This window comes from Ips typographus, linkage group LG16 (assembly GCF_016097725.1).
Source record: "Ips typographus isolate SLU linkage group LG16, UJ_Ityp_2.0, whole genome shotgun sequence".
NCBI classification, from domain to species: domain Eukaryota; kingdom Metazoa; phylum Arthropoda; class Insecta; order Coleoptera; family Curculionidae; genus Ips; species Ips typographus.
Genome location: NC_138437.1, coordinates 7,095,006 through 7,117,057, shown reverse-complemented (window position 1 = coordinate 7,117,057; position 22,052 = coordinate 7,095,006). Strand labels below are relative to the sequence as shown.

Genomic DNA, 22,052 nt, shown 5'->3' with positions numbered 1-22,052 from the left:
CCTTTTTTGAATTCAATTGCATATTAACAGTACAGTTTAGGTGCAAAAAAGAGTCTTTTAATAATTTAAAAGTACAGTCTGAGCAATATCCAAACCGGAAAAAGGAATCAATCAAAATTGAATATGTCAACTCGATATCGTAGTATTACCCAGGATGCACTTGGCGAAGGGAGTGGGAGCTAAAGCGAATGTCTACCGAGCCGAGTTGTGTATTCCTCGAAAATATAATTAGAACTCGAAGTAAAAATTAGCAAAACAATACGTAAACGTACATTTTATAACGTTTCTCACGTTTTTTAAGTCAGAGAAATGCAGTGCCGGCACGTGTTTTAATATTTAGTGGCAGTTTTCACTGGTGACGTAGTCTCCATTACCTGCTCAGAGTTTTGCCTGACCTTCCAAGGCCCCAATTAAAAACATGATAGGTTTGTATTTGTATTTATTTATTTTATGTTTGCTTAGAATTTCCGTAGTAGTAGCATAATTTAAACACACTTCTAAAGGGTAGACTTAAGGAAATCCTTTAATCATTCTGTCTTGATAATCTCCTCTATATAGGTACCTATCTGTAGAATGTTAGGATGTAAACAGATTTAGCCCCGCCCCGCAGTCTTCAGGTCTTTAAATAGCCAAGAAATAAACATCCTGTGTTTTTGCAAAAATTAGCTTTTTTATCCTTTTTCTGTCTGAACTCTTAAATTTGTTGACACCAATGAAAACAGGTCATCTTGAGGTATGTTTCTCTCACTTAAAATTCTTGCCTCAAGCTTGTTTGCCTAATGTACAATCTGCATTTAAATTGTATTTTATTGTATTCAGGACTATGTTAAGAAACTGTTTTAAAATGCAAAATCTCAAATCAGAAATAAATATGTCATACTTAATTGGTAGTTGGTAGGTTTTTGATATATTAGTCAGTGTTAGTAACTACAGCCTGTTTTGTATTAGAGATAAAAAAAAAGAGAATATTTAAGTCAGGGATTTTTTTTATTGTACTGGGTTGTAAAGTAAGTACTTTTTTTCCAAGTTTGCCTTAAGTTTGTATTAAAATGCTTTTGAATACAGCTTTCATTTTTGCAGGACTAATTAGGTTGACCCAGAATCTCTAGAGGAGTACCCAGCAAGCAGCCAGTTGTACAGTATATTTTCCACTAAAAATTGTACATTTTTCTTTCTTGACTGTGATGTATTTGTAGGTATTGTACATATAAGGCAAATTACTGTTTATTAACAGGATTTTTCTTTAGGTCAATTCAATAGGAGAACAAATTTCTCCCTTTCCAGTATAACTGAAATTATTGCCATCCTATAAATATTTGTGTTCAATAAATAAAATAAATCAGCTTTCACTTAATTACAAATATTTTCAGATTTATCCCTTTCAGTAGGGTTTTCAGTAAGTCTTTAGTGGACCATCCTATATAGGCTGTCAAAAAAGTATAATTTTACTAACTTATAAGTTTCCAGTTCAAAAAATTATCTTATCTATCTATCTATATTATAAGTCTAACTGGTTTAACAATTTATGTTTAACTTGAGACTAGTCATTACTCATTAGTAGCTTTTAATATCTCAAGGAGCCAAAACTGAGTAATACTTATTTATCAGTCCAGTTAAACTAAAACTCTGTTGGTTTTAGCATAAACAAAGCCAAAATTAACACATTTGTAAAAAGTTTCACCCACTGAACTACATACTACATACTTTTTTAGTTCTCATCTTGTTGCATCTGGCTTTAAATCGATTATTGACATCATAATATGATATTCTATTAATAATCTTAGTCTAAGTAAACTGGAAAAATCAACAATGGTTGAAGTGTGGGTTCCCTTCTTTATCAGTAACTGGAATTGTGAAGTAATTCGTTTTGATAGCAGAGAGTCTCATATTGTAACAACCATTTTAAATTGTAGGTAGGGAAAAATGTCCCATCTTGCATATAAAAGTGCGAAACAGTTTGATTAATTCTGACTAACAGGCGTTATTCTTTTGTGTCTGACTAAGGTAGGAAAACATTCAGCTGACATCAGTTATTATATCAACCAGTCTCATTAAAGGCAATTAAACAATTGAACTTTCATATAAAAGAGGTGCATATTTTGTTACTAGATGATAATTGCCATTGTTTTTTTCAGAAATTCTTCAACGAAAGTGGCGAACTGTTAAACATCGTCCCCTCTCCACAGACTGACGTATTTTAACTTGTAAGTGCTTTTTTTATATTGACATCAATATTTTATTTGTTAGCTTTATGTGCATTATGGCTATGGGTCATTCATTGTCAATAAAGTTATGTTTTTCAATTATGATGATTAATGAATCATTGAAGGAACATAATTTTATTGGATTCATGTTGTTAACATTCACTAATCATTTTGCATGTTGTCACAGGACAATATTACATTAACACACAAACAAAACCTCTACAAAATGTCTGCTAGTCAACTTTTGGATTCATGTATGTAAGTAACTGTGTTCCTAACTTAGTACATTGAGGGGAAAATCATTGATTAACTTTATTAAAAGGTACTAATAATGCTGGTTTATATGTCTGTAATTCATTATCAAATAATTTAATTTTGCTGTTACATTGATGTTAAGGTTGCTATGCTGTTTTATTGGTAGGCGGTCAAAAACGAAATAAAGCAACATCCACAACAAAAGTGAATGCTCTAACTCGCAAATTTCTTTAAAAGTTACCCCATCCTTTGGAGAATCACTGACTTCCTCTTTATAGTTGAAGAAATTAGAACATAATCCAAACTTCTAAAGTTGGTAAGTCAACCGCATCTTAGATGAAACTTTAATATGAATTTCCAAAATGCGGCTAAATTTCAAAGTATCACGACATAGTTTATCAAGAAGGTAATGTAGTCAAAGCTTCCAAATATGTGAAGGGGGTAGCAGGGGGGGGAAGTACTATAGCTTATAGTAGAAACTTATTTGGTTCGAATTTTCACAGTTACTTCATTAGCCTTAATTATAAAGGTATTGAATATAGGTCAGTTTTCTATAAACCCTTCTATTTGGTAAGTTTTAAAGTCCCTAGACAGCTACACAACCAGTAAGTGGAATTCACTGAAAACGAACTTTAAGTTAATTATTTGTGGTGTAATTGCAATTTATTTCCTTTTATGTCTAATTTTTTGAAATTGTATATATTTTTTATTTGAATTGAGAGTGTGTGATATTAAAACGGTGATTTTTTCCTCAAAGTTTGACGTAGAAGTAGAAATGAATTACAACTAATCTGTCTTGACTGAGTCTTTTTCCCTTAAATTTTTGATTTTAAGAATTTTAATAAATGAATCCCTTAGACTTAGACGATAGGACAGTGCAGAATTATCCTTTTTTTCTCGTTTCGTTATTGAACCAGATGCAACTGACTTTTTGTTTTATTGGAAGTGGATTTATTTTCCAAGGAATTTAAATTATTTCAAACTGAATCAATTTCGCCTCTGAAACTATCGTTTTTATTTTACTCCTCCGAAATTGAGCTCCGATATAATTGAACAATGAAGCAAATTAACTTTCTTGACATCCGTTTTAAATTTAACTTTTAAGAGTAAGTTGGAATAAGTTATTCAATATTTCGGGGATTGTTTTAGTTGGAAATTTATGCAAAGAATGGATTTAAAGTTTAATTGCAAAAGCGACAATAGGACTATCCTTCAATTTTCACCAGAAGACCATTACTAGGAGGAGGAATTCAGGGGACAATTTAAATCTTTTCCAATTAAAACTTTACCCAAGTTTAAAAACACATGATTTGAAAGCCTTATCATTCTCACTAATATCATGGTGGAATTTTTATATCAATTATGGCCATAAATGTCAAACCCTCTAAAGTTCAAGCGCTCCAGATAATATAAAAGCAGGCTACGTCAATCAATTTTCCTCTAATTAAATCTTGGTTAACATAGGTTTCAATGAAATTTGAGGTTTCATTTTGGGGTTAGTTGTTTTATTTAGCTTAGATACTTTTTGAATGCCACTGCTATTGGCAAGGTGAATGAATGATACTAAAAATTTGATTTTTGAATTTTCCGCTTGGTTAAAATACTTGTGCTTTGGGCATTGGCAGCTTGGTTAACAGGAGAGTGGAACAGAGGCAAGAAAGAAGCATTACTCACACTGAAATAACACAAAGGTATAGTAGTTTTTGGTGTGTAATCATTTTCTAACATATTGTGCATGCTTCAGTAATTTCTTTGTATTTTTTTGGTGTTGGATCTATAGCAGTTTTGACATTGTAAACATTTTCTATTCAATTGGACTTTGACGTAACATAAAAACAGTTTTTTAATTATTGAAAATAATTATAGAGATTAACAGGAAATATGTAAGTATTTCGTGTATTTATTCTGTGTTTTTTTAGGAGGGTCTTCCAAGAACAGGGTCCCGACATGCAGCACTATAAGTAAGTGGTCATTGTTTTGCATGTGTGGTTTTACCGCAATGAAATGTCATAATATTAATGAAGGATTGAGAGATGATTTATTAATTAAAATGTTGTGACTAGGGGTCCTGATGTGTCGACATTAAACGACGCTACATACCATTCTCATAGTAATGGTCATTCGGAACATTCCCCAAACTCTAGTCACATGTCCGTGCATAGTGACGAACCCTTAGTAAGAGGCCAGAAGCAGCAGACTACCCAACAAGTCACTACAGTTACTAAAGTGGTCCGGGAAGTTCAGCAGATCGGGGAGCAATCTACAGGGGATTATATATCTGTACCACTTGGGTCTTATCCTCATAGTTCGCATTACGCTGATTATATCGAACAACCGTCTCACCACATGTATTCTCAATACCATCAACATCCACATTATCAGGTAAGCTCAAATTAGAACTAAACTTATTACTATCTCTCAGATTTAGTAGATATAAGTGGGTAAATTAAAAAGTAAATTTGGGAAATAAAACTTGTGTAATGTTAAAGGTCACTTTAGTGGAAATATGGTCATAAATAATGCTCCATTCGACCGTCTGGATTTAATTTGGTAGCTTTTTAGAAATGCTTCTATAAAGATATTATCTGTATAGAGCCATAACTCCAGTAATAAACCAAAGCAAATTATGCTTTATGTCGTTAACATCAGAACGCAGAAATTAATTTGATGTAGTCCCCAATTAAAACGCTAAATTGTATTCCGTCATAGTTTGTTAAATTGTATTAGTTCTGAGCATTTCATGTGGTAGCTGAAAGGATTAGGTTTACCTGCTTGTTTTGATGTCAGTAATACATTTGCTTTAGGTATATTATTATCTGACAGAAAATCTTTTTTTGTTTTGATTTGATTTAAAGAGTACTGCAAACTGTTACTGGCGCCTCAATTAAAATTTTTTATGATCCCTGAAAGCATGAATCCCTTTTGCAATTAAAAATCTTTATTGTGTGTTGCATTTTATGTATCTCATATTTGAGTTTGCATTTAAACCAAACTGTCAAATTGAACAGAACAAGTTTTTATAGGTTTAACACATATGGATCATTGTAAAGGGCATGTATGTAAGATTATTTTTGAACCCTTATTTGTCGTTGAAATGAGTTTTCCAACTTCGAAATTACCCTGTCAACATTCCTCATTATGTTCTGCTCAAGTTGCCTTATAAGCTGAAAGGATAAACTTTTTTATTACAGTCACATGAACAAAATGTTCTATGCATGTAGGATGAACCAAATAGAACAATTTTAATCTCTTTTCGTTTGAATGTTCAGTATTAAAAAGTAAATTTTTTTTTGGTACAGTTTCCTCTGTTTAGTGCAAAATTTTTATTTGAAAACTAGACTTAACAAAATCGAAATGTTGATAAATAACCAATGTTGCAAAAAACGTGTTTTAGTCAGACTGTTACTCATGTCATTTAAATTTGATCTTATCTTGATTAATATCATCCGTGATAACGCATAAACCCAAAATTCTACTTCATTATTTATTTTAAAATTTATTCGGTGACTACTGACAATTCAACTAAAACTTTTTCTCCTCATGCATTTTGTATTATCTTAACATTAAATCCACTTCCATTTAAGATTTAAAAATTAAGTGTGTCATACTTGGACGTTTTGATATTAACTCTGCAACTATAGAAGAAAACTCTAGAGATTTATTTTATGCGGAATTAATTAGGCTTATAAGGGGCTCGTAAATCTCAAACAAAATCCGACATTCTAAGTAGGAAATAAATATGCAGTTGCCTACATATATAGCAAAATGAGTTGCCAAGTTCTTAAGAAAGAGTGTTATTTTTTTTGCTGAAAACTTTAATACACTTGGAACGCGTCAAAACCTATAATCTATTGTATTTTTATTGCGACTGGGGTCACTTTCAAAAGTTACATTGTTTGAAATTTTTCTAGGTATGCTTAAATTTCAGTAATAATACACTTTTGAATGCGTCAGCTTTTGCGCAAGCATATAACATTTATTACGAATATATTAATTTGAATCATAGCTTTATGTGCTTTGCAATCAGAATATCCTTATCTGGGGATTATTGCTACAATTAATGATGTCGAATTATTATATGGTGTGGCCGCTATTTATTTGATTGAGACAATTAAACTTACAGTACAAACAAAATAAATATGCATAATTTTGATCATTAACTTTGCAAATCAGGATTTTGAACATTACCCCAATCCATATGGAGCCTATATGGGATACCCGGCAGGGACTGACCGACCCCCAACTCCTCCAAGTCCAAGTGAGCACAGTGCAGATCCCTCGCCCCTGCCCATGTCCACCCAACCTAACGCCGCCTATTTAGGAGGTGGTTACGATGAACTACCTGAACATTATAGGTTTGGGGATGTAAATAATTGATGAGACAAGGAATACATGTTTTCCTTATTTAGGGTAACCCCATCACCTGGAGGTCCAATAGGTATAGATCCGTATCAAGATGACTCAGCAGTTGTATACGGATACGTGTCCCCTTCACCTTATGGCACGGCACCTTTGTCCCGACCCTATGTAGATAGTTTAAATGGTCCAGTTGCTGTAGCACCAAGCATGAGGATGTTTGAAGAAGAAGACCTCCAGAAACATATTAGTAAAATGTCTCTGCATGGTCACAATGTGGGGTTACCCCATGATAGGTGAGTTTTTATTAAGATTGGGCTGTTTCTGTTAAGAAATCGCCAACTCTTTTCCCTAATCATCATGTTGAAGTCATCTAGATAAATAATTTTGTCATAGGGTACACATTTCATCACCAGGTAGTGTAGTGGGAGATGAGGATGCACGAGGCATGCGTTGGCGAGACCCCAATTTGCCAGAAGTTATAGGGTTTCTTAACAATCCTAATAATGTGATTAAGGCGAATGCAGCAGCTTATTTACAGCATTTATGTTACATGCATGACCCCAACAAACAAAAGACTAGGGCCTTAGGTAGGGGGTCATTTTTAACAGTTCCGAATGTTTTAAACTAACAAAACTATATTGCAATTTTAGGTGGCATCCCTCCATTAGTGAAATTGCTAAATCATGAAAGTGTTGAAGTATACAGGAACGCATGTGGCGCTCTAAGAAATTTATCTTTCGGTCGTCAAAATGACGAGAATAAACGTGCAATTAAAAATGCTGGTGGTATACCGGCTCTTATAACGCTTCTAAGAAAGTCCAGTGAAGCTGAGATTAAAGAACTTGTAACTGGGGTTATTTGGAACTTGTCGTCATGTGAAGATCTCAAAAAAAGCATTATAGACGATGGAGTGGCCACTATAGTCACTTACATAATAATCCCACATTCCGGATGGGATCCTCAAGGAAATCACGGTGAAACATGTTGGTCTACAGTATTTCGGAACGCTTCTGGAGTTTTGAGAAATGTTAGCTCTGCCGGTGAATATGCCAGGAAGAAACTCAGAGAGTGTGAAGGCTTAGTGGATTCCCTGCTGTTCGTTGTTCGCTGTGCCATAGAAAAGTCCAATATAGGCAATAAAATTGTTGAGAATTGCGTTTGTATACTGAGGAACTTATCGTATCGGTGTCAGGAAGTTGAAGACCCTAACTATGATAAAAATCCACTGCCCACACAAAGCAGAGTTGCTGCAAGTAATTCTAAAGGTTCGTAGTTTACTAGTTGTTAGTTTGCGTTGTAAAAGTAAGACCCTTTACAGGAGAAAACTTAGGTTGTTTTGGGGGCAGCAAAAAGAAAAAAGAAAGCAACTCCTCTGAAAGCAAAGACAGCCATTTTTCTTCCTCAAACTCGACAGGCGTCTCTACTGCGGCGTCCAGAGGCGATCCGGTTAAAGGAATGGAGCTCCTATGGCAGCCTGAAGTAGTCCAGTCATACTTGGCTCTTCTTCAAAGCTGTTCGAACCCGGAAACTTTGGAGGCTGCTGCCGGGGCTCTACAAAACTTGGCAGCTTGTTATTGGCAACCCAGCATAGAAATTAGGGCTGCTGTCCGAAAAGAGAAAGGCCTACCCATTTTGGTCGAGCTGCTCCGAATGGAAGTGGATAGGGTGGTTTGTGCTGTTGCCACTGCACTTAGGAACCTGGCTATAGACCAACGTAACAAGGAACTGATAGGGAAATATGCTATGCGTGATCTTGTCCAGAAATTACCATCCGGTAATCAGCAGCATGACCAGGGAACTTCAGATGATACTATTGCTGCTGTGTTAGCCACTCTCAATGAGGTGAGTTTTTGTTTGTTTTTATTACAGTCAATTTATTATTAAAAGTTAATTATAACATTTAGTAACAAAGACAAAGAGAATACATGATAAAAGTCTCGAAACTAACGACTACAAATAAAGGTACAATGGTATAGTAATTCGAACTTGCTCTAAAGAAATAGTCTTAAAACTATCAAAAAATTCCCCAACTCTATAAAACGCCGTTTCAACTAAATAAAGCTTCAGCCATTTTCTTAATTTAATTTTTTGTGTGAATCTCACCTCTGTGGAAACGAATTGTAGATCATCTTACACGAATACTCGACGTTTTGTTGCAGAAAGGTAAAGTTATATCTAGTCTGAAGTAACAGATTATGGTTTTTTGTTGAATACTCCTGCACTGCCGTTAAGTCAGAATTATCCATAATAAACATAAATAATCACATAAACTTGTGACAGTAAGTATCTTATACTCAACAGGTCATTAAGAAGAACGCTGAATTCTCCCGATCACTACTGGAAGCAGGTGGAGTAGAAAGACTGATGACCATAACGAGGCAACGACAAAAATACACTCCTAGGGTACTAAAATTTGCTGGACAAGTACTTTTCACAATGTGGCAACATCAGGATCTTAGAGACGTGTATAAGAAACACGGCTGGAAAGAGCAAGTAAGTATTTTGTTGAGTTTGAAGTTAAAGGTGTTTCTAATCGTGTGTTAGGACTTTGTGACCAAAACTGTGGCAGCTAGAAACGCGGGTCCGAATTCCCCGAATAATGCTAATAGTACTCTCAATCGACCGATGGCTTCTCAAAGTGGAACTAGGTATGAAGATCGTACTATGAAGCGATCAGTGCCAGGTCCTAGAGGTCCCGCTTTTAGGGTCAGTGCTTGTTTTTGTTTTTAGTGGGTTTGTTACGTTTTTAGATTGGTTATTTTCAGGATGATGTGCCGATGGCAGATATGGCGTATCCAGAAAACGCACCGATGATGGGACGGCCTTACCCCTCCGGTTCAAATCCACCTCCAGTAAGTCATTAAGAAGAAATCCTTTTTAACTCTTGTCTCACTCATAACCAATTCCTCTCCTCTATTACGATTCAACCGTCTTTGTCAATTTCTCGCAAGAGACTGCTTAAAAGTGAATTTGACTCGAAAGCATAGACTTGCTCAATGCCTAGTATTATTAAAATATGACATACTTACCATACATATATGTAGCTAACCGTAACGTAATATAAATAAAGAAACTGTAGAAACTACTACATTTCCGTATCGAAGGGTATAAGTTATAAGGACTTTCGTTCCATTCCAAGTTTTTTTATATATTAAATAACCGTAGTGTTGAGATTTTTAGCCTTGGTTTAGTCACCTTTTTTCATAACAACTCTATATTCCACAATTTCTAAATAACACACATCACTAGATATGAAGCATAGATCAGTAGTAGTAGTTCAGTTTTTTTCTTATTTATATACAGGGTTAACTAACACTGTTGAAAAGAATTTTGAATACATCAGGTGGTGGGATAGGTGTGTTGTTTGTAGGGTTGTCATGTGACGTATTTTGCTGGTACATTTTAGGTATTTTAGTTTTAATAATTATTAACATTTTGCTATTCCAGCTTTTGTCCAAAGCTAAATTGTGGTTGAATTCTTCAAGTGATTTTTTAATACTTTTTTTTAATACATGACGTTTTATGATACATTCCAGGAAAGTATTATTTACAATAAAATCTTCAATAATTTGTAATTTTGTTTACTTATAATAACGTAGTGTTTCCGGTTTACGCAGCTAATAAATGTTCTTACTAGGCAACACAAGAATTTACTCAACAATATTATTTAAAATAATATTTCAAACAAATTAAAACAATACTCTATAAGTACCTGTTAAATATGACTATCTTGTTCTTTCTTTAATCAGTTGCAATTAGATCAGGAATGTGAATTACTGGATCGGATTGAATCAAAGTCATTTCAATCCGATCGAAGAATCTGATGAAAGTTTACACGATGTGTACGTGGTGTATAGTATCTTTAACATTTATTTACAAGGTTACAACATTTGTGTAACTTTTTTGGACTAATTAAAGCCAACGTTTTGCTCATAAAAAAGTAAATCTTAAAGGAGAATAAAGTGTCTTAACTGTTCTTTTACAGATAACGCTGAATCTTGGTGCAAAGTACATAACTTTCTACCAATTAATTTTTGACAAGTTTGCTCTCTAAAACTGTGCGGAACCTTCAGGTAAAATTCTGGCAGTTTTATTGCCCCATTTCGAACCTTGTTGGCTTTTAATCTGCATTTTAATCGACTCCGGGTTTTTGCAACACTACGCCAAGGCGCTTTCAGAGTAGTAAATATGTTACTTTCAAAAAGAGCCTTTAGAAGTAATGTAAGTCCGTATCAAAACCCTTAATAACGTCTGCAGTGCCAATTTTTAATACCGGTTTAAGAGCCTATAATCTCAAGACGCTCTTCGAATAAATGCTTGTTAAAGCTGACATAAAACTGTTACATTATCTGGGTAATGGTTTTAATAGTATTTTACGGGGCACTTTAAAATCTTTAAATGCTGTAACTTTTTAGAAGCACTCATATGGTTTTATTGGCAGGCAGAAGTATACTCTTCTTCAGTATCTTAAAAATAGTATACTGGACAAGGAAAGAAAGATTTAAAATGTCCATTACTACTAAACATACACAAGTCTATCTGTTATTCCTGTATAATAAATAAGCTTAAACTGTTAGAGATGGTTAAGGTGGAATATAGAGCACTAAAAGAGAAGTGGTTAATTTTAGAAGATTTTATACTTGGCCTATATAAGTAAAACAACTGCCTCATTTGTAAGTAGATTTGTAACTTCACATAGAAACTTAAATACGCATATAATATTAATGAAAAACTATATTCATAAAATGTAATAGACATCACTGTAACCAAGAAAGGTGGAACGGTGGCAATGATAACATTGTTGTAGTTTTCATACCAAGTTAACGTATTCCTTATTGTATTGTTAGGGTGCTAATAGATCACTAACCAAAGCTAAAAACACGTTAATGTTGCTCCTTTCATAGAACATATGGTTAACCTAGGACGTTATTTGATAAGTTTAAATAAATTTAAGCGAATAATAAATATACCTGATTATTTATACGTATTTTGTTGTAATATGTGTATAGACATTGTATCTTCCCATGTGGTATTGCCACTTGGTGTTAAGGAGTTGTATTTTATTTATTAATGCACTTTTTCAAATTTTTGTTTTGGGTTTCACAGCTGGAAATCCTGTTTTCAAGTGTTCTCTCATTATTTACTGCTACTTCATAAATTAGTACATATTAAGGCAAAGAGCATTCCGCAGTGTCTTTATTGGTGTTAATACGAATAAATGTAAGCGACCCCAGTATTAATTTCCCATGTGAAAAACTGTTGATCTTTTTGCTTTCCACTTCCTTAACCTCGGACACTGGGTAATAATTGTATTATTTATGGCATATTTCTAAGTGTTGTACATACATTTTTACAGGCTGCAACTGAACTTTTTAACACTGTAAACCATTTTCTAAAAGGTGTTCAGGTATTCGGTGCTTTAGAGTCATTATAGTATACAATGTTTTCAAGATGTTACATTTTTTATTTAGTTTGGCCAAGGTAACTCGGAATATAGATTTGAATATGAAAAATTCTTTGGTAACTTGAGTTTTAACATAGCGTGTTTCTATCAAATATTCAGTAATTACAGTATATGGCCTAATTCTACATATTTACTGTGTGGTTTCTTAACCACTCCTATTTTAACTCACGGTCACTCTTTGTAAGAATATCATTGTCAGTTTTATGTGAAAGTGACTCTAAAGCATCGATTTTCTTATGTATTTAGTGTGATCACAGCTTGACGTTGGGTTTAGTTGTTGCCCAACATATTGAAAAATCTTCCAAAATCCTATAAATTCCTCTTACGTCCTTGCAACATTCGGGAATCCCGCGAATGTGATGGATCTTCAAGCAGACATGAGAGACAGCGAATAGCCAAGGCTCAGGGCGGCTCATCAGGTAAGGCTGCATTTACAGTGCCACTTCTGAGCCGACTTACGTGCCGGCACGATTAGAAAAAACGTTCAAAGGGCCTTAGATTATTATTGTTTTGTACTTATTCGAATGCACTAACTAGTATTGTGTATGTTATCTGCATGAGTTTGTTCGTGCTGGCACTGTAGTCCGATATCTGAAGTGTTTAATGTAAATGGGCTCTTAGGCTCCGGGAGCTGCCCAGCGCCTTTGGTTTGCGGAGCCCTGAAAATCTAAGGCCCTGGCCAGCTTCTGACATAGCTTAGGTCAGGGTAGGAAGACAAAAATGTTTAAGTATTTCTGTTTAGTTGTGCATGGGCTATGCAAATCTACCATTTGATTTCTCCCTTGTTTGTCCTTTCAAAAATATCGGAATGTTCTTTTTTTTCGTGGTACTCCTTTTTTTTTTCAAAAGGTTTTCTCTTCCTATCCTGTAATTCCTGTTTACATTTAACAAGCAGAATGATACCTGAAAAGTAGAAATTGTGATTATTAGTTTTAGAGTTTATTTTATTTATGTGTGTTAATTGTAATATCAATGTTTTAGCCGGAGCCGCTGTACGCTCAAGTAAACATGGAGAAAAAGCGCAACAGGCAACCTAGCCTAGGTAATGCCAGTTTGAGTCAGTTGGGAGACGCGCAGACGCGACCGAGCCAGGCTCCGCCATTGAGTGTGCCTCCTGGAAAAGATTCATGGGTGTAGAGTAAATGTACAAGAGCCTCAATATTTTATTGAAAGTAAGGTCTGAATTACATAAGGATATTTAAGTATGACTATTGTGCTATATATAAATATATTTGTTTCAATCACCGTTTGCACTTGCTTTTGAAGGTACTCAGTGTTTTGACTGTGACACCATAAATATATATAACAGAGATACAAGTCACAGTCAAAGCAACGCTAAGCTTAGAGTTTGTGCAACCGGCAATAATTTTAGTTGTGTTCCTTGGTTGCGTGCAATTGTTTTGTAGTTTTCCTAAACGGCGATGTTTAGGTCAGACTTGAAGAATATAGAGAGATGTTTAATGCACTGATTCATATTAAATATGTACTGATAAGTTTATGGTTTACTGTGATTAAGCTTCAAGTAAGACATTTGCCTGTAAATAATATTGGTAGTGAGTATTTTTTTATGGCAACTTTTAATTTAATTATTTTACGTCCCAAGTAGGAGAGACACCTGAAATTTGAGGGGATTAACCCAAGTGTAGTATTGTCCGTTAATACGGCAATTTTGATGTTTGACGCAGTTTAGGTTGCTCTCGAATTTGGGACATTCCTGTACATGGTGCTTGGGGAATCTCTTGTTAAGATTGTTGGAGGAATAATTCGAGTGGCATTTTTTTTTATTTGCAGTACTTTAACTGACGCAAAATATTTATTAGTTTTAAATAAATATTTTGTGCTTGTGTAGGATGTACTTTTGCGTTCATTAAAACTAGCATTAAGTAATAATCAATTAATCCACGGTTTAATTATTAAACCTTACTAAGTGTTTAATCACTAGGTGTCGAAATATTCTCGAAAATAATGTAATGACTGTTAATATTCCTGCTTGAATTATTCCTTAAAATCTATCAAGGGTTTTGTCAAACACCCAATATGTTACATATTAAAAGGAGAAAGAATTTATTATACTCTTAAATTATATAAATAATCATATAGACCCTAGGTATTATAACAGAAACATCGTTTTTCTTTCTTTAAATTATATATTATTCCTATTTGACGATTTTCTTTTATTATACGAACTTCATATCTTGGAAACATTTTATCTATCCGGCATTACCATAGTCAATTTTAATATTGTTTATAATAAAAAATATACCTATGATAATTACAACAGTTTGTTTTCCCTGTTGTGACAACTAAAATATAAATTGAGCAATACGGACAATAAGCCTCCGTAATGGAATTTGTTAAACACAAGCTCAACGAATTAAATTTGAAATACAAAATACTCGGCTTAATACTAAAAGTCCTTGTTCCACGTTTCGCACCCCCCATATTTGGTAACGACGTTTAACTAAAACAATATAGTGCAAAAATACGTGATTCTATTACTCCCAACGCAAAATAATCCTATAAGACTAATTCCTGATTATTTACATTTGTTTCGAATCACGTAACGTAAAATCCTGTCATCTACACGAATATTTGTCTCTTGGTCTGAATTTTCATAGAGTTAGACAGAAATTATTTGAAATCGTACTTACTTGTAACCACAGCTTTTTCGTGGCACTTCTTAACTGAAATAGCTACAGCTGAGTGAATTATCTTATTTACGAAAACGGGAACTTTATTGATATAAGTATTTATCCATAGATTAGTCGCGATAACCTTATGTATCTAAATATTCCCCAGCCTACGTTTTTGCGAGACAAATTCCGTTAAGTTACCCAAACCTAGTAAATATCTCGATACGATATATGAAGACACAACTAGGCATTATAAGGTAATCTCTGCTAGGGTCATTCCAACAATAATCATAAGTTTGTACCTGTGAATATGTAATATGGTAGTGCAAGCTGCCAGAAGGGACTTAATATTGTTCAAGCCCCATTTGGCGTATGTACACACTTAAGACCACACTATCTCTAACATAACAAAATAGTTCAACAACACAAATAGATCTATAAATTATTGACACTGATGATTTGATTGATCCAACCAATAAACGAGGAAACTTTCACGTAAACTCCTGGAACGTCAACTCTCCCGCATCCAAATCCCCAAGAAACTAGACCAGCTAGTTCGTAAAAACCGTCATCTTGACAAACCAAAGGTCCTCCTCCATCACCCTGCAATGTGAATAATTCCTCACAAAATCCATGTAGGTCAATTTAAGTATCGTACCTGACAAGCGTCATTGCCTTCTTCTCCACCAGCGCAGAAACTACTAGCAGGCAAGATAAATATTTTTTCAGTTACTGCGTTCACTTTTCTGATGCACTCTGCGTCGCTGACTATGGGCAATTCAGCTTCTCGGACTCTTAATGGGATTGGACCAGCTGAAAACCAGAAAGATGTGATGTTTTTTTAAATTAACGAACATATATGTTAAGCACTAGCCAGGAATAAAATAATAGTGAAAATCAATGATTAAACATACCTTCTCCCATATATCCATACCCAGTCACAGTGCATCTTTTCCCAGCATCATGTTTAACTCCCCTAGCTGGCAAACAAACCAAACACACCCCCTCTTTAAGTTCAGCTTGTCCATGTAACTTAAGCAAAGCTATATCGTTATCCAAAGTCTGACTGTTGTGGTTGTGGTGAATATACGTAGTGGCTACTCTAAGAGTTTGAGCCCCAGGACTTCCATACTTCTTTGTTAGGTCGTGATCCCCCACTCTCACGTAGATTGCATCCCCTGACCGCACGATACTGCGCCAAAAAGTGTTTTAGTTAAGTTTGCGGTGAGTCAGACACTTACTTAGTGACACAATGAGCTGCTGTGAGAACCCATTGGGTACCAATAAGAGCGGCACCGCACAGGTATTGGTTAAGGCTGTTGATGAGCGCTACTTGCCAGCACCACTCTCCTTGTTCTCCATCTTCACCTCCTACAACCCTTCCCATTCTTGAAGTACCTTTAACTCCACATACGTACTTGCTGTAGACTTGGTTTCTTGGTGTCGTAATCATAGGTTGAACTTCCGTTGCTTAAACAAACATTTAGTAACAAATTCAACCAGAAATCATATATATGACTTACTAGTTTGCATAGTTACGGGTTGCACAGTAAATGGGGGTCCAGCTCCTGGACTGGGGGTTGTAGTGTATTTGGTGTGCATTTCGTCAATTTGACCTAAGGCTGCTTCTTTAATTAGAGATTTGGGGGCGCAGCACTTTGTTCCGGCTTTTCTACACTTGAAAATTTCAGTCATTTCGGCATTTCCTAAAATGTAAGTCAAGACAGAAGTTCCATCAGATATTCTTGCATACTCAGGAAGTGAAAACATTGCTTGACTATTCATCATCATTATTGGTGTTTATGTGAATATTACCACAAATGACTGACTACTGACACCCCTCCAATACTTACTGAAACAAGTAAAACTAATAACTGGAACAATACAAGATCCTGGACAATCTGGACGTGGATCCACAGTGGTGGTGGTGGTTGGTACATGATTGACAGGTCTTTGAGGCTTAGGTTTTGAGGTGTGCTTGTTATTTCGAGTGTTGTCGCAACACACTGAACCTCTTTTGCAGTTTGAGGTGTGAGGGATTAACACTGAAGGCCTTTCGCAAAACGCCGCCATAATGTTTAGAAGACAGAACCCAGGACAGATTGGACCTGGATCTCTAGTTGTGGGCCTTGGGGTTGTGGTTGTCCGAACTGGTTGGGGTTTGACGGACACTTCTTCTTCGCTGAACTAAATTTAGACGTTTAATAATTTTGCCTAAAAGTTAAAATCTAACTAAATCACTTTACATATCTTAAACTTTCACACCCTACTAATTTTCTAAGTGATTTGTACTGGATCCCGCATTTCTAGCTTGAAGTTCCCGTTATAAAATGCACTTTATATTATTACGAACAGACCTAGTTTAAAAGCAAGCGTGCTTAGATAGAGCCCGTATTGCTAGTGAAAACTTTCCAACTTTCCGTGTTACCTTATCATAAAAAAAATTGTTAAATGAATATTAAGTATAAAATTAAAAAAAGGACGATTGCTTCTTGAACCTGATTTTAGTTAAGGGTTTTTGATAAACATTTGTTATCTATAAAATTATTGAAATAGGTTGTGTTAGTGATATTTTTGTATATAATATCAAAATTCCTAGTAGCTAATAATTAATTTAAGTTAAAAAACTCATTCACTAGATTGAGCAAGTTAAGGATATACGTCTAACATCTCAGAGAACAAATATAGCCATAATGAGCTTTGCAATATACTATGAGAATACCTAACTCAAGGAACTGCGCAACATATACTATATCTAACTTTAAATTCTAAATAAAGAACTTAGGCTGGGCTAAAATATAAATCATCCAGTCTTTTCTTAAGTTCAAATTGACTTACCGAGTTGCTGATGCAGCAGCTACCATCATTAGGACAAGTGGCCTCGCTATCCACAGCATCACAAAACAAAGCAAACAGTCCCGAAACACAATCACCACTACACTGTTTTAAAATTTGGGGTCTGCTAGTCGTTGGTGCATTAAGTTTCACCATATGAGGGGTGGTACCTTGAGTGGTACTAGACGTTGTACTCTTTGGTGTAGTTCTAGTCTCTACTTTGGTAAAGTTCGATTTGGTTTTGTTAGGATACACTAGTTCTGGTGGAGGATTATCACCATACGCGTCACTAGATACACAACACTTTAAACCGGGTTTGCATAAACTGGTAGTGTTCAATATAGCTTCGCAGTAGTCAGCTACCCTTTCAGCTACACAAACACCTCGTTTCTCTGCGCATGCTTTAGCACCTGTAATTAGTTACTGTAGACTTTATTAGTCTGATTATAAAATTACTCACCGTCATCTTTTTCCGTTGAATTTGACTTGTCTGGTACTGCCTAAAACACCATCAGTTATAATTAATTAACAAGTCAGTTTTTGTAATCGTTAATACACAAACCTGACTAGTTGTAGTACTGGCAACAGTTGTGGTTCTAGTTGTAGTGACTGTAGTACTAGGTTCAGTACTCGTAGTAGTAGACACTGTGGTACTTTCAACGTTACTGGAATTTGATAGGGTTTCATTAGGCCCTGGAGGCTCAACGCAACATTTCATTGAAGAGGATGGACATGCTATGTCTTCAAGGACGTCATAACATATGATTGAGGCTAATGCATGGACGCAAACTCCTGGACAGTCTTTTGAGTCTGCAGTGGTTGTGATTGTGTCCAAAAGTCCTATTACACATACATAAGAAAACACTTTTGCTACAGAAACTTTAATAATTTGTCAGTGACCTAACTACATCCAATATTCTCCACTTTTAAGCAAAGTATGTAGTCATCAGCAAAGTTTAATTAAATGCACGTAGTTTTAAAGTTGTTAGTGGTTACTTGCGGGAAAACTTATTATTGTTGTACATTTTCTTAAAAATGCTTTAAAATGAGAATTATGAAGTTGCGAAATATACTTTAATGATTAATGAAAAATCGACTAGGAAGGGATTATTAATTTTATAGTTACACAAACATATTACTGGGGTATTTTGTATTTCAAGTAAAGAAAGTTCAGAGCAAATAATAGGTCAATCCGTTTCAGTTTCAGAGAAATGAATCGGAAAAGTCGATGCATTTAAAAGTTAAAAATGTTTTAAACGTCTTATGTATTTAAAACGTCTTATGTTACGCCTCCGAGTTCAATTAAATCGAAAAACAAATAGGTTAAATATAAAAGGTTTGTTCAACTTTTAACGATAAAGTACGGTTATTCTTTTAAGTCTTCGGAAATAATATAAATAATTTATGAGGAATGTCGTGTTTAATTAGAATGCAAATTACCCACTAATGTGCTTCCATTAAAAACCATTAGAATCCTGAGAAAGATTGTAACCAGTAATTTTTCCAGGATTTAGAAATTGGTCAAATGTTACCCCAAAACAATAAAAAACTTTTGGCTGTTATCACCTAAGTATTTTAATTCCCTTATTCTTGCTATACATGTGAGTTGTAAAAGGGGAAGTTTTTCTAGAACGCCCTCAAAGAAATACGACTTTTTTATTGCTTTACTTGGGCCGAATGGATTATATATTGCCGCCACTGAAGTTGAAATTTTACGAGTTTTCTGTTTTGATGAAGATAGGGTGTAATTTTTAAGTGAGAGTTTAGTGGTTCATAAGTTAACAAATAAATATTTGCAATTGTCAATTTGCACCGAGAATTTGAATTTTTGTTTATCTAGTGTGATTATCAAGTTTTAAATTGTAAGTAAAAGTTATCGTCAATATGTGTATCCAAATGAGACCGAAAAGGAGACATTATAAATTCCTGAGGTATGAGCTTGATTAGTAAACATTTAGTTTATAACAGTACTGCAGGATACCGTTTTTCGCTAAAAGGAGAAAAAGGAGTCATACCTGTGTGCGAGACAAGAAAAGGAGAATCGAAAAGAGACATACCTGACAAGAAACTGCCAGCTAGGGAGTCATCCTGTCCAGCGGTACCGCAAATAAGGGTTAAGAGGAATAAATAAAGGAAGGTCCCGTAGGTCCCGGTCCCGGACATGATGGTACTAGATGGTACCTAGTCACCTCTGTCACACACACAGTCACTGTCAAATACACACGAAATATTAACTATGCATTGCTACAGTAACTAGGCCTGAGGCACTTCAGTTCATTAATGTGAATGCGCGAAGAATCACTTTAACACAAATTTACCGTTGCTAATTGCTGCTGGGTTCTTCTGGTGCGATCGGTGTGGTTTGGTACCCACCATACCGATGGTAGTACGTCTTCTGGTATGACCGCGTTAGTTCAAAGCTCTTAGGCCACTATGGGTATACGATCTCAATATATCGGTTTTGCTTAAACGGTACCATCTGAGAAACCAGTCTTAAATTTCGCACCCAATTATTATTTAGGGCATCTCTCAGGAGTAAGCCAATTATTATACCTGGGCTTTTCGATTTCTTTTTCTTTGTACGCTTCATTCATCACTTACATTCATTCAAACATCCTCGACATTAGTCAGCATGACACCGCATAACGCTGTTGTTTACAGATTTACGGAAACTGGTTCACAACTTTTTGTAGTCAATTTAATTATGTAAATAATTTAATAACAAACGTATTTGTTAATAAAACCTCGTTTTATTACGAAATGGGGTTCAGCACACATATTGTGTACTGGAATCCTTTCAATGTGACCGAAAAGTGCACAGCTCACATATTTACGCAATTTCCCTTTGAACTTCAAAAGCGATGTGGAAAAATAGCTGTTTTGCGTATGGATAATAAAATTCCTGGGCTTCAAATTTACCGAAAAGCCACTGGAAAATTTAATTTTGTCATCCAGATGATCCACTTACCTATACACAAAAACAACAGGATTTGTGTTTTAATTAACTACTTCGTTTTGCGTTTGTTAAGTTTTTCAGTATAAAGTATATTAAATTTAACAATACATTTCATTCTCATACTGTTGTTATTATTGATTTTTCGAAGAGAGTATATGAAAGATTTTTACTGACCTGTCTGTGTGTAAAGATTTTTAACATTTATGTTAGAATAATTGCTTAAAAAATGTTCCAAAAACGGGAAGTAGAAAAAAATTTGAATATTGCCTGCATAAAATGTGTTGCTACTCCAAATCTTATTTCCCAGTACACGTAACATTCCTTGACCTGTCTCTGGTTTGCAAATGTGGAAGTTCAGGTCATCCTATATATAAATGGTAAGTTACTACAGAGAATCCTGGAAACTGAAGTTATTCCCCGAGTAATATATTTAGTGGCATTGTTACCATATGAATACTTCTCTCTAAATAATACGAAATTTATTGGATTCGCAAGCAAAAGATATGAAAGAGATAATATATCCCTATGATTTATAGAGCCACTGTTAATAAATAATCTTTTGAATACGTAAACCGCAAATTTGGGCAATATTATTTGGCTTAGGCCATTAAGGAAGCTTGGGATATAGGAGTTTCGATGGTTACCTTTTTGTTTCCGTCCCCTATTCCGGGGCGTTTCTACACACATTTCATTACAAGGGTGGAAACTTGTTTCTTTAATGACTTCATACAATAAATTGTATAAAAGTTTTCCAGTCTAATTTAAAAAAAAAATATTTTTCTTTCGACTTCCACGATTATTTCAAAAAGTTTTCAAAAGGGCTCGTTAATTAAATGACTGGAGAAATAGATAGGGAGTTTTGTTTTAATTAAATTAGCTAATAGTGCGCATAACATTAATGAATACCGGATTATATAGTAAAAAATTTAATTAACATTAAAACTAACCAAGTAGTACATTGACCTCGTAAGTAATCTAGGTCAGTCTGAAGTCATAACAACAATAACGTACTGGCGAATTGTTGGTGAACCGAAGAAGGCCCATTTGCCCAAAAAAGAAGCAGAAAGTACCGGCGGCGTACCAGCAAATGCATTGTCTAAGGCGTGGGAGTGGTACCAGTACCACCAGGAAATGGGAGCAACGACCTTCTATGTCAAGGACAAGAACCTATTGTTCTTCATTAGCCGTAACATTGCTTTTTTTTATTTAGGACGCTTAATGAAGCTAGATTGCTTAGGTTCTGATCTCGTTCTTTTACAATGTTTATTCATTAGGTTACAACATCAGTGGGGTAATTGAAGAATCAAGTGAAAGAAATGTAGGGCAATGGTTTCCGTCCGTTTTAA

The 22,052-nt window shown here is 34.9% G+C and overlaps 2 protein-coding genes across 8 annotated transcripts; one reads left to right on the top strand and one right to left on the bottom strand.

Moving 5' to 3' along the window:
- Positions 1–106: 106 nt before the first annotated feature.
- p120ctn (adherens junction protein p120) lies at positions 107–14,446 on the top strand. 7 transcript variants are annotated; one of them, XM_081994473.1, is made up of 16 exons: positions 107–240; positions 302–425; positions 2,136–2,204; positions 2,392–2,462; positions 4,085–4,150; positions 4,379–4,420; positions 4,523–4,841; positions 6,633–6,814; positions 6,869–7,111; positions 7,212–7,405; positions 7,469–8,083; positions 8,137–8,660; positions 9,120–9,311; positions 9,363–9,524; positions 9,584–9,670; positions 13,264–14,446. In XM_081994473.1, exons 4-16 carry the CDS (start codon positions 2,431–2,433, stop codon positions 13,417–13,419), a joined length of 2,814 nt encoding a protein of 937 aa, XP_081850599.1. In that variant the 5' UTR covers positions 107–240; positions 302–425; positions 2,136–2,204; positions 2,392–2,430; the 3' UTR covers positions 13,420–14,446. The 7 variants fall into 7 exon arrangements, with proteins under 7 accessions (XP_081850599.1, XP_081850600.1, XP_081850601.1 ...); XM_081994472.1 differs by lacking the exons at positions 107–240; positions 302–425 and adding an exon at positions 1,915–2,004; XM_081994474.1 differs by lacking the exon at positions 4,085–4,150 and having other exon boundaries at positions 149–425.
- mas (trypsin-like serine protease domain-containing protein masquerade) lies at positions 11,437–20,164 on the bottom strand. Its single transcript, XM_081994479.1, has 11 exons — positions 19,808–20,164; positions 18,313–18,590; positions 18,211–18,250; positions 17,754–18,160; positions 16,769–17,102; positions 16,439–16,621; positions 16,157–16,385; positions 15,830–16,107; positions 15,574–15,728; positions 14,934–15,518; positions 11,437–13,396 (listed from the first exon to the last, which is right to left on the bottom strand). The coding sequence occupies exons 1-10, from the start codon at positions 19,911–19,913 to the stop codon at positions 15,351–15,353; spliced, it is 2,178 nt and encodes a 725-aa protein (XP_081850605.1). The 5' UTR covers positions 19,914–20,164; the 3' UTR covers positions 11,437–13,396; positions 14,934–15,350.
- Between the last annotated feature and the right edge of the window lie 1,888 nt (positions 20,165–22,052).

What these genes read in the sequence shown, in the direction of transcription:
- p120ctn (XM_081994473.1), top strand. Translation starts at nt 2,431, where the DNA reads ATGTCTGCTAGTCAACTTTTGGATTCATGTAT. An exon ending in CAACTTTTGGATTCATGTAT is followed by an intron (nt 2,463 to 4,084) that starts GTAAGTAACTGT and finishes GGGCATTGGCAG; the next exon opens with CTTGGTTAACAGGAGAGTGG. An exon ending in ACAAAAGACTAGGGCCTTAG is followed by an intron (nt 7,406 to 7,468) that starts GTAGGGGGTCAT and finishes TTGCAATTTTAG; the next exon opens with GTGGCATCCCTCCATTAGTG.
- mas (XM_081994479.1), bottom strand. Translation starts at nt 19,913, where the DNA reads ATGTCCGGGACCGGGACCTACGGGACCTTCCTTTATTTATTCCTCTTA. An exon ending in AGCTGGCAGTTTCTTGTCAG is followed by an intron (nt 18,591 to 19,807) that starts GTATGTCTCTTT and finishes TATGTGTAATAG; the next exon opens with GACTTTTGGACACAATCACA. An exon ending in CCAGTACTACAACTAGTCAG is followed by an intron (nt 18,251 to 18,312) that starts GTTTGTGTATTA and finishes ATGGTGTTTTAG; the next exon opens with GCAGTACCAGACAAGTCAAA.